Below are 12,089 nucleotides of genomic sequence, written 5' to 3'. Positions count from 1 at the left end.
TGGATGGATGGATGGATGGATGGATGGATGGATGGGTAAGTGGATGGATGGATGGATGGATGGATGGATAAGTGGATGCCATGTTGGGCAGGGGGTGGTAGATGGATAGACAGATGGAGGAATGGTAAAGTCATGGTAGGTTGGATGGATGGATGAATTGGGGACAGGGTGTGTTTGTGGATTGGTGGGTGGATGAGTAGGGCACGTGTAGACCAGCAGATACTCACACCTGAATTATACCACCACACACAGTTAAGCCGTGAGTTCCCTCTCAGTCTCTTTACTAAATGCTTTTCTGTTTCATGGGCTATGCTTTGCTCTTTCTGAGACCAGCTGGAGAAGCAAGCCTCTGTGTGTGTGTGTGTGTGTGTGTGTGTGTGTGTGTGTGTGTGTGTGTAAATATTTTACAATCCCCATAAACTTTTTAAAAACAGGTGGGGGGTGAAAGTATAAACTCGGGCAGCCTTTGGGGAGGGTAGTTTGGAAGTGGCTATTAAAAATTTAAATGTGCCTACCACTAAGACCCAGCAGCCTCACTTTGAGCTGTCAAGGATGAGAAATGCCTTCACAGGCTTGTGCACAAAGCCGTGTACCTGGGTGTTGGTACAAGGCTGCTAATTGGTGTGTCACTCCTAATGGTAGCAGATTAAAAATAGTCACAAGATCCATGGAGCAGGGGATAAGTAAGGACCCCTAGAAAACTCTGGCCACCAAAGAGAACATGATAGATAGTCCAGGGGTGGACAGTTCTCAACTGGTGCTTGAGATGGGACACTGCAAGCTTTCAGGAGTCCTTGGGACTCAGTCATCTCAGCAAGTGTCCGCTTGTCCTAGCTCTTTGGTCAACGTTTCCTGTCCCTCTCCAGGAAGCACAGCCTGCTGGGATTACATCTTTCAATCTCATGCCTGCTTGTCAGTGACCTTCTTTTGGGAAAGAGACGAATGGGAGAGGAAAAGCAGTTACAGGCATAATTACTGTCTGCTGGCTCTTCAATTAAAAAGCACGAAAGGCACAATATTAAAATCTGATTTATAGGTGCCACTATCTGCCTAATAGTGTGGCCAGGAGCCAAAAAAGCACTGTAGTCATTACGGAAAAGCCAAGCCTTTTTTCTCCGGCAGCAGACAAATTGGCTCTCATTTTCTTCTTGCTGAAGGACAATGAATGAAATGTTTGTTGGCATCTACAGCGTGTTCTTCTACTGTGCTGAAAGCCAGAACTTCATAATCGGGGAGTAACTTAGGAGTTGTCTGGCTCAGTACCTCAGGGAAGTTTCCTGAGAGGCATGGTGGCGGGACATGGAGTTGGTGGCTGCCATAGGCCACCATGTATCAAGATACAGATTCTGGTGTTCTACCCCTCAGAGGAACACCATCTAGTCTTTGATGGGCCTGGGATGGCTAAGACCGCAGTGCTTAGGAGGGAGGGGAAGGAAGCATTGGGCATTTAGCTTCCAGTTTATTCATCTGTAAAGTGTGTGTGTGTGTGTGTGTGTGTGTGTGTATTATATGTCTCAGTGGTTGCATATAAGACATGTGTAGTGTATGTGTATAAAACATGTGTATGTATAAATGTGTGTGTGTGTGTGTTGTGTGTGTGTGTGTGTGTATGTACCCACCCAGGTGCACACCCAGGTATGCACACGTAGAGACCAGAGGTGGTCAGCTATCTTCCTCTACCGTTGTCTACCCTACTGTTTGAAGCAAGGTCTCTCATTGAACATGAAGCTTGCTGAGCCATCTAGACTGGCTGGCTGGGAGCTCCTAGATCTTCCTTTCTCTGATTTCCCAGGCTGGCATTGCAAACATACACTGCCGCACCTAGCTTTGACATGGACACGGGGGACTTGAACTCAGGTCTTCTTGCTTATAGAGCTTACAGAGGACACATTTTACCCACTGAGCCATCTCTCCAGGCCCTGCTCAGTGAGTTTCTTCAAGGTCATTGTTGCAGTTACAGGTTACCATTGGGAGAGCTGGAATTGAACCTATACTTGATATCTCCAGGGTGATAGCTGATGTGGGGTAGACCACAGGGGATTCCTCGATCTGCCTCTTTACTGCCAGAAAGGCCCCTGGGTGCCTTCTGAATCCTGTTCTGTTCATACTTAGCAGAGTTGCTCATTAGCAGAGGTGTTGTCAAGCTTACAGCTTTATAAACACGTGAACAGAACCAGCCCAGAATGTAAATCATAGATGGCAGTGGCCCACTCAATGAGATCTTTCTAAGAAGCTCAGTGGGGAGTGCTGCCTCCTTCAAGAAGGGAGCCATGGTTTAGGGTTGTCCACTCACCACAGTTAGGCAGCAGGTGCCTGCAGAATTTTCCATTCTTAGCTTTAAAAGTAAGATCTACAGCCGGGCGGTGGTGGCGCACGCCTTTAATCCCAGCACTTGGGAGGCAGAGGCAGGCGGATATCTGGATATCTGGATATCGGCAGCCTGGTCTACCGAGTGAGTTCCAGGACAGCCAGGGCTACACAGAGAAACCCTGTCTCGAAAAACCAAAAACAAAACAAACACAAAATAAGAGCTACAAAGCTGGGCATGAAGGCACATCCATATAATCAACCCCAGAGCTCCGGAGGCTGAGGCAGGAGGATCCTGAGTTGGAAGTCATTCTAGACAATGTAGCAAGACCCTAGCTCAAAAATGTCTGCAAAGAAAAACAACTGTATTGCCCATGATGTACAGGAGGACCTCAGGTTCTCTCTGTCAACCTGGGAGTGGGCCCCTCACTCTCAGCTTGTCGAGCAGAAGTGGGGGTAGGAGAAAGGCCTGAATACAGGAGCTGGAAAGTGAGTGGAAGGCTGACCCTAAGACTCAGCACAGCCCAGAGCTCCGGCTCCTAACCATTGGTTCCATCCCTCCTGTCCTGCCTCTCTGGGGGCACGCTGAATTACTGATGAGCACTACTGTGTCTGGCTTTACCTGGGCTCTAGGTATCCTAATTCTGGTCCTCACACTGGTGTGGCAAGGGCTTTATCCACAGAACCATCTCACCATCCCACGCTCCTTAGAGCCGGGTGATCGGACACTCATAATCTCTCTGAATTCATGAGGTGCTTAGAAGCTCACCCTTGAGCTGGAAAAGTGAGATCCTGTGCTCCATAAGCCCCTGGGGGCCCCCTTCTGAGAAGAGTTCTGCTCGATGACGCTGGGGACCCTGTGGGGTTTAGTCTGCCATCTGTCTACATGGAATTACCCTAGGAAGGGAGGTCTGGATTTTGCCCGTGTTTCTTCCGTGCCCTGGTTAATAGCATTTCTTTGTTCACAGTGGAGAGGGAAAACGTTCAGAAGAGGACTTTCACACGATGGATAAACCTACACCTCGAAAAGGCAAGTGAGAGTCTGCGGGTTGATGCGTGATACATTTACCTATATATTCACATGCAGCTACATGGGTGGTTCTGTATGGTAGCAGGGAGGAGACATGACTCTCTCTTTGTGTGTCTCCCTCTCTGTCTCTGTGTGTGTCTGTGTGTATGTGTGTGACTTTCTGTAGTGTATACTGTGTATGTATGTGGACATGTCTGTGTTCACGTAGGTAAGTGTTCATGTATGTAAGTTCTCATGTAAATAAGTGTTCATGCATGTTAGCACTCATGTATGTGTTTATGTATGCAAGTGCTCATGTGTGTTAATGTTCATGTATGTAAATGTTCATGTATGTAAGTGTTCATGTATGTAAGCATACATGAAGTGAACCCCTCAGAGGACAACCTCGCCTCCCACCTTGAGAGACAGGGTCTCTTGTTCACTGCTGTACACACCAGACTAGCCATCCCATGAGCCTCTGTGGATTTGCCTGTGTCTGCCTCCCTTCTCAACCTGCAGTCTCTGGGATTACAGATGCACACTACCGCATCTGGGTTCTGGCTGTTGGAACTCTGGTCTCCATACTTCTATGGCAAGGGCTTTGTGCCCCGTGGCTCTGTCTGTGCCTTTGAGTCTTTATGGGTGTCTCAGAATGGGGAACACGGAGAGTAGACACAGCTGTTCTGCAGTCACCAGCAGCTGTGGAGAGGAATCCACAAGTGACAGAAGGTATTCCTTGAACCATTGCAGTGTTTCCATGGACAGAAGCCCCTCAGCCACCCCCAGCTCAGACATTGTCCAGTCGCCCACTCTGGGGCTGTTAGTAGCCATTTGTAGCCATTTGAACTGACTTAGGCAAGGGCTGTGAGCATCGTTTAGCAAAGCCACTTTAACGTTACTGTTGAAGCCCCATACCCGGCATCGGGAAGCCTACTTCACAGCAACCGACTTCGTGCCAGGACAGGGGTGCCCAAGGCCTTCCCCAGCTCTCAGACAGTTTTGCTGTGGCTCTTCTCTTTCCCATTCTAATACACATTTATTTTTATTTTATGTGCGTTGGTGTTTTACCTGCATGTATGTCTGTGTGAGGGCATCAGAAGCCCTGGAACTGGAGTTACAGACAGGCATGATCTGTCATGTGGGTGCTGGGCATCGAACTCGGGTCCTCTGGAAGAACAGCCAGTGATCTTAACCCCTGAGCCATCTCTCCGGCCCCAAGTCTCTCTCTCCCTTTATTTCTCATGTTCTTTGGCCATGCAACTCTGAGTAACATTGTGTCTGCAAGCTGCTGCTCCTGCACACGTAGGTCCCAGGCAGCTAATGACCCCAGCCCCAGACAAAAGGCAAGGCTGAAGAGGAGAGAAAGGGTGAGCAGGTAAAGGAAGGAGGACAAGCAATAGAAATGCAAGCTCCCTGGCACAATAGCTGGATCTGTGAGCCCTGGGAATGTAATTGTGCTAAGTCAGAAAGTGGGGAAACGGAGCTCCTTGCTGAAGTGGCTTACTTTAACACTTGACTATGTTCTGAGCTCCCATCTTTCCTGAGCTCCTGTCCCTCCTTCTGGATGGATGGCATGGTGCTGCCCCGTCACCCAAGAGCATCTTGGAGACTAGACAGAAAGTGACAAGGACTCACACTTGAAGGGTGATAAATCCTTTGCAGGTTGTTTCAACCGTGGGTACATCGCTCATAAAGGGAAACATTACATTATAGGGGGTGAGGGAAGAAAGGGTGTTGGAGATGAAAAAACGGGAAATCAGTCTCCAAACCTGAACTTGGTGAGCCCCTAAATTAATGCCTGATGCATGTCAGCCTGGCTGAGAATTCCTAGCAGGGGACCGGGTAGAGCCAGAAGATCTTTCTTTGTTTTTATAGTAAAAGTAAATAAATATTGAAAAGAGCAGAGAGTCGTGTAACAAACCCTCCACGCTCACCAACCACCCAGTGTGAACCCCTTGAACAAGCATCTACCATGTCAAAGACGGTCTCCTTGGCTGGGCCTGCCCTTTACCCTTTTTCGGGGGCGGGGGGCAGGCAGGTAAGTAGCAGGTAGCACCCATTCTGAGGATAAATCAGACAGTATACCTGAGAGTGATTCGGCTCTCTTGTTAGCAGAGAGAAGTTAACAGCCCCGTTTCCAGCCCTGAGACTTTCAAAAACAACCTTTAAGCCAAGGAAACCTAGGAAGTCCTTGGTGAATTGGGCTTAACTGCAATTTGAAGGCTGTCAGGAATATTTACTGAGTCTCTGGCTTCTGGAAAAATCCCTTAATTTACAGAAGGAGTTCAATCATGCAGAAAGCCCCTGGGGAGGTGGGGGGGCGGGGCTGCGGCTGCGGCCATAGCAGACCCCTGAAGCCTGGGGAATGTTGGTCCAGGGAGTGTTTGGGCTGGAGTGGGTTCTTACCCCCTGCCATCCAGATGTGGACTCTGGCCAAGGTCGTGTTTGATTCCGCTGCAGAGGCCCTTCCAGAAACAGCCGATGGAAATTAGCCTTTGGGTTTAAATCCCAAGCCAGACTCTACCTCTGTCAGGTCGGGTAACTGGAAATTTTGTTAGCCCATTCATCAGGGGTGTTGGGTCTCTTAAAAGGAAGCAGTCTGCCAGGCCTGGAATGTGCCAGAGGCTGCAAGGTTTGCAAAGAAAATATCTTCTTGCCTTTTGGCTCAAACTCACCGGTGCCCTCGGGGCAGTGCCCTTTTTTGTACACCTGTAGGTAGCCTCATCCTGTGTTTTGACTAACCGGGGCAGGGGACTGGGACTCATATAAAAGGTGAGGAAATGCCACCTTCCTTAATAAACAGTAGAACATAGGCCCACCAAGGGGCCAGGGAAGGAAGGGGCTTTCCCAGAGAAGGTTCTGACTGAGCTAACGTTCTGTTGAGATTTTCCTCACCACTGGGTGTGTGCTGGGGAGAGCTGCCACTGTCCCAGTTATCTAGGGGTACTGCATCCTGTTTCCCATTGTCCCTGGAGTATAGGAAGCACCCAGTCACTCCTGGACAAAGGTAAGGGGGAATTCAGATCAAGATCACAGGAGCTCACAAATGTAGGCTTCTGGTCCCTGTCGCATGATTCTCTGTTGCATTCATTTCAACCATTGAAGGTCAGATGTAGGAAACAGGATTTTACCAAATAGCCATGTGATGGTCCCCCAGCCTCTTTGAGCCTCAGTTTCTCCAAATCTGAAGTGAGGGCTTGCACTGGATCATTTCCTGTGAGCCTATCAGATGTCACGTGCGGTTTATTTTTTTCCCCCGCATGTGGTTTATTGATGGGTACGCTGACGTGTGTGTGTGTGTGTGTGTGTGTGTGTGTATGTGTGTGTGCGTGTGTGTAGAAGGTTCTCAGGAGCAACCCACCTTGTTTCTTGACACAGAGTTTCTTGGGCCTGGGACTTACTGATTCGGCAAAGCTGTTTGGCCAGCAGGCCTCAGGGATCCTCTGGTCTCCACCTCCCTCCATTGGGATAATAAGTGTGTACCACCATGCCCAGTTTTTTATGTGGACACCAAGGGATTGAACCCAGGTCCTCATGCTTGTGCCACAGACGCTTTACCCACTGAGCTATCACTCCAGACCCAGAATTGTTCATGCTTGGAAGCCTATAAAGGCATGCCATTTCTTTCTCCTCTTAAACAGAAATCTGAATGTGATCTAGTCTTGGAGCCTGAGATCTCATGTTAGGTGGGCTACCAAAGCTGATGAATCAGCCCCTTGTTGCTGAATCTCTTGTATAGCTCTCCTCCCAAGCCGCCATACACCTGCCAGCCACAGGCCCCTTCCAGGGCGATAAGCTTCTGCCTCCTTGGATGACCCTTTGCCTACAAATTTCACTCTTGAGCAAGAACCGTGTAGATCACACAAGTCATTAATTGGCTTCTTCTTTTCCTTCCGTCCTACAGTGCGACCCGCCTCTAGAAGTTACGGACCTGTTTGTTGATATCCAAGATGGCAAAATCCTAATGGCTTTGTTAGAAGTCCTCTCTGGGCGAAATCTGGTACGTTGGTAACAGCAGGGTCGGGGCCGTTACAAAAGGAAGCACTGCCGAGGTTCTGTTCCCATTCAGGTGTCAGATTATTTCTGTCACTGTGACTAAACACCGAAGATAAAAAGTTTTAAGGAAGAAGGGACTTAGACTTTGGGCTCATGGCTCCAGAGGTGTCTGTGGCCACTTGGTCCTGTAGCTTTGGGCCTGAGAAAAGACAGCGCATCACGAGAACGTCTAACAAGGAAACTTCTCATCTCGTGGCAGCAAAAAGAAAAGGACCAGGGATCCCAATATTATCCTCAAGATATGCAGCTCCTCTAACTTCCTCCCACCAGGCCCCATAAAGTTTCCATCAGCAGCCAGTAGCCCCATAGCCTGGTGTATATAGGCCAATAGCAGCCAGAGCCTTTAGTGTGTGGGTCTTGGGGGAAGCATCCCAAATGCAACCGTGACACAGGATATAAATGTATACACACAGACAGACAGTGTGACTGGATAAGTATCAGGAAATGCTGAAGGATAACATCCCTTTCACCTGAGATGGGGGGTGGGGTGGGCAGGAGAGAAGGCTTAGCCGCTAAGAGCACTTCCTACTCTCCCAGAGGACCTGAACTCTGTGCCCAGCACACAATGGCTCACAATGGCCTATAACTGCAGCTCCGGAGAATCCAGTACTCTTTCTGCCCTCTGAGCGTTCCTGCGCACATGTGGCAGACACATATACAAAAAAAAATTGAACATAAATAGTGACATAAGGGCTGAGAAATGGCTCAGCAGTTAAGAACACTGGCTGCTCTTGCAGAGGACCTGGGTTCAATTCTCAGCACCACATGGCAGCTCACAACCATTCCTAACTCCAGTTCCAGGGGATCTGAGGCCCTCTTCTGGCACCCTCTTTTGGCCTTTATGGGTACTGCATGCACGTGGTATACATACACACATGGACTCATGTCCATAAAATAAAAATAGGTAACTCTTCAAGAAAATGAACTTGGGAGGCAGAGGCAGGCGGATTTCTGAGTTGGAGGCCAGCCTGGTCTACAGAGTGAGTTCCAGGACAGCCAGGGCTATACGGAGAAACCCTGTCTCGAAAAACAAAAAAAAAAAAAAAAGAAAGAAAGAAAATGAATGATATGAACGATGGTAGCTGAGTGATATCTGTTTTTTCTTTTATTATTATTTCATTATCATGCATTCGCATGCACATGTGTAGGGGTGTAACACACATGTCATCGGATATACATAGAGAGGTCAGAGGACATCCTGAGGTAGTTAGTACTCTCCTTGCATTGTGTGGTCCTGGGATCAATCTCAGGTCATCAGGCTTGTGTGACAAGCACTTATTAGCTACTGAGACAACTTGCTGGCCTATATCTGTTTCGGTTTCTTGGTTTTTTGTTTGTTTGTTTCTGTTTTGTTTTGTTTTGAGACAGGGTTTCTCTTGTTGTTTGTTTTTTTAAAGCAAATGTATTTTAATAAGTAAATTAATAAATGAATGGCCAGTGTTTTCAGTGAGCCTGTGACAGCTAAGACTTGAACCTGGACCATTCGAGTTAGCTGGCTAAGCATTGTGCTAGCCAGAGTGACAACTGAGAATTTGGGAAAGCCTTCCTCCCCGTGGCTGCTGTTAAGGGTAGATAACCTCTCAATGCTGGGAGCATCCGTTGGTATAGCAACCACAAATGTCCCCAGGCATTGTCAGATGCCCCCCCACCCCAGGTGGCAAATCGATCCAGTCCAAGATGCCGGTCATAGGGGCTGGAGAAATGGCTCAGCGGTTAAGAGTGATTGTGGCTCTTGCAGAGTTTGATTCACGACATTCATGTCAAGTGGTTCTCGACCACCCGTAACTCCAGCCACAGAGGGTCCAAAGCACTCTTCGGGCCTCCTCTTCTTTTTTTTTTTCTCTTTTTTTTCTTTTTTTTTTCTCTTTTTTCCTTTTTTTCTCTTTTTTCTTTTTTTTTCTTTTTTCTCTTTTTTCTCCTTTTTTCTTTTTTCTCTTTTTTTCTTTTTTCTCTCTTTTTTTTCTTTTCTTTTTTTTTTTGGGCCTCCTCTTCTGCTGGCGTCTGTATGCGCACACATAAATAAAAATAAAATATTTTATTTAAATGCCAGATGTTTACATTGAGAAACGGGCCCTAGGGTTGAGTGTTTGGTCTTGGTGATGACCCTGCTATCTGTGACAGATGGCAGTCTACTCTGGATCTGGCTTTAAAAGCACTACTTCCCACCTGGCCTGATGGCACACACCTTTAATCCCAGCACTCAGGAAGCAGAGGCAGATGAATCTCTGAGTTCGAGGCCAGCCTGGTCTACAGAGCAAGTTCCAGGACAGCCAGAGCCACACAGAGAACGTCCCCCCACCCCCACACCTGCTCGAAAAGCAAAACAAATCTTCTCAGATCCCTGTGGCCGAGACCTGCCACACCCATTCGCCCTTCTCCCCTGGGCTTTCCCTCCCACAAAGTAGAAGATGCCCGTGAGTTCTCTCAAGGGAGAAAACTGTGCAAAGCTGCATGGGTGCTTTCCAGCAGGTCTCAGTGAGCAAGCAGCAGGGTTCCTCCAAAGGCTTTGTAAGAGAGCATACCCCAGTCCCTTGTTCTGTGTTCTCCGTAGACAGGCTCCCTCCCGCTCTGAAGCCAGGGCATGTGGTAACAGCTTCCGTGGCCTTCACCTTTGACCCTAGAGCTCAGCAAAGGACAGTCCTCCTCCACTGCGCAGTAGCAGATCGCAGCAGGTCTATCCCGGTGGAGTTGGCCCGTGTGTGAGGACAAGTTCACTGTGCAGAGCCCACACCGTCGGGAATTGAGCTGCAACCTGCAGCTGGCTTTCGGGTGTGCCCCCCAAACCCCTTCTGAAAACCCAGCCACACCCGCTGCTGTTGGGGAGGCTGAGTTGAGTGGATGCGGAGAGCAAGCTGGATTCTCTTAGCAACTAGTCACTTGTGCCGTGAGGCCATGTTACTGTGGGTTCTTGGGGTGGGGGCGGGGGTGAGGGAAGGGGTTAACAAGCCAGGAGCTGGTTGGAGAGAAAACTAGACACATTTGTCCCATGTCAAGATTCCTCATCTACCAGCTCCTGCGAGCCAAGTCTCAGGATCCTGGTATCACAGTGACATTTGGATACCGCCATTATGGGTCATTTCTTATTTATTTATTTATTTATTTATTTATTTATTTATTCGTTCACTTTACATCCTGGTTGTAGACCCCCTCCCTCCTCTCCGCCCAGTAATATCTTCACAAATCCCTCTCTCCCCATCACCCCTCCCCTTCTCCTCAGAGAAGGGGAAGCCCCCCTATGAGTACCAGCCTGTCCTGGGACATAAAGTCTGCAGCAGGACTAAGGACATCCTCTCCCATTGAGGCCTGACCAGACAGTCCAGCTAGGGGAAGGGGATCCAATGGTAGGCAACAGAGTCAGGGACAGCCCCTGCTCCAATTGTTAGGGGACCCACATGAAGACCAAGCTGCACATCTGCTACAAATGTGTAGGGGATCCAGTCCCTGCAAGCTCTTTGGTTGGTGACTCTTTTCAACAGTCTCTAACCTTCAAAACGGAGTGGTAAAGATAAAGGAAAGGCGCCCCCTGTGGTCCTGAGGCGCTACTGCACGGGTGCTGGCTTAGCTGCGTGTTTTGTTTTTCAGCTGCATGAATACAAATCCTCATCACATCGTATTTTTCGCTTGAACAACATAGCAAAAGCACTCAAGTTTCTGGAAGATAGCAATGTAAGTGTTTGAAGCCTGTCTGAGCAACGCAAGCTTGCCTGGAAAGAAAGAGCGGGATTTGAAGTTTGGTGCTGGTCTCTCAGGAAGTGTGGAAAGGCTTGAGGGGGAACAGCCAAGCTCTCCCAAACTTAGGGTGAAGGGAAGTCACTCAGAGAAGCTACATTTTAAGATGTGGCCCCCCCATGCCCTTGCCCACCTTTTTTGCGCCTGTGGGTAGGCAGTCTGGGACAAAGCCAGCAGCTGGTTGGTTCTCAGAGGTTTGGGACTGATGGCTACAATGTATCTCTCTCTTAGAACTTAAGGAAAGGGCACTCAGGGTGGCCCAGGCAAAGACAGCAGCCTGGCTCTGTCATAGAGATTTCTGGATCTGTATTTGGAACTCTTTCTTGTCCTTCTCAGGTGGCATCCCTAAAGTCCCCGTTCCCCCCACCCCACCCCCGGCTCCTTTCATTAGGTTTGTTTCAGGACAGTCTGGGTGAGCTTATCTGGCCTATCTGCAGAGTAAACCATTACCCTAAAGTGCAGGTCCTTTGAGGTCGTGTAAGACAAGCAGGTGTGTGTGTGTTTGCTATCTCAGCAGAAAGAGTATTGGGTGAGGGTGACCAGTAGCTCATGAAGGGACCTGGAGAGGAGAGGATGGAGCCCGGGGAAAGTTGGATCCTGGAACATCTCAGAACTTGCTAAAGGGCGGAGCAGGCATGCCTCCACTTTCCTGCCCTGATGCTTCTGGCTGTTCTTACCCAGCCTGGGGAAGGCGCTTCACCCCTGCAGTGCCTTCCCAAGCTGAACTGATGTGGATGCCAATCCTGCGGCTGAACCGAAGCCCAGATGCAAGAACCGTGGGAAGCACATGTACCACCACGGAGGAAGTGGGATCTGTCTCCCGATCGCCACTCAGCAGAGAAAGACCTGGATGCAAGGGGTTTAGGTGATGGTGACCACAAAAGACCCCAGTGCATATTTGATATCGGAGTCCAAAGGTGCAAACAGACCCACAACTTACCAGCTGACAGATGGATCAGTGCTCTTGGGGAATATTATTTGATTGTAG

General features: G+C 48.9%; 1 protein-coding gene across 1 annotated transcript in view; it reads left to right on the top strand.

Annotated features, from left to right (window-relative positions):
- The window catches only part of Clmn (calmin), a 100,325-nt gene that overhangs the window by 66,926 nt on the left and 21,310 nt on the right, over positions 1–12,089 (top strand). The window contains exons 3-5 of the mRNA XM_028764432.1: positions 3,276–3,337; positions 7,221–7,316; positions 10,955–11,038. Coding sequence (XP_028620265.1) covers positions 3,276–3,337; positions 7,221–7,316; positions 10,955–11,038 — 242 coding nt within the window. The remainder of the gene's footprint in view (positions 1–3,275; positions 3,338–7,220; positions 7,317–10,954; positions 11,039–12,089) is intronic.

Source organism: Grammomys surdaster, unplaced genomic scaffold (assembly GCF_004785775.1).
Source record: "Grammomys surdaster isolate TR1022 unplaced genomic scaffold, NIH_TR_1.0 144, whole genome shotgun sequence".
Classification (NCBI taxonomy): Eukaryota; Metazoa; Chordata; class Mammalia; order Rodentia; family Muridae; genus Grammomys; species Grammomys surdaster.
The sequence above is the reverse complement of the archived record's forward strand: the minus strand, read 5'-3'. Positions and strand labels throughout refer to the sequence as shown.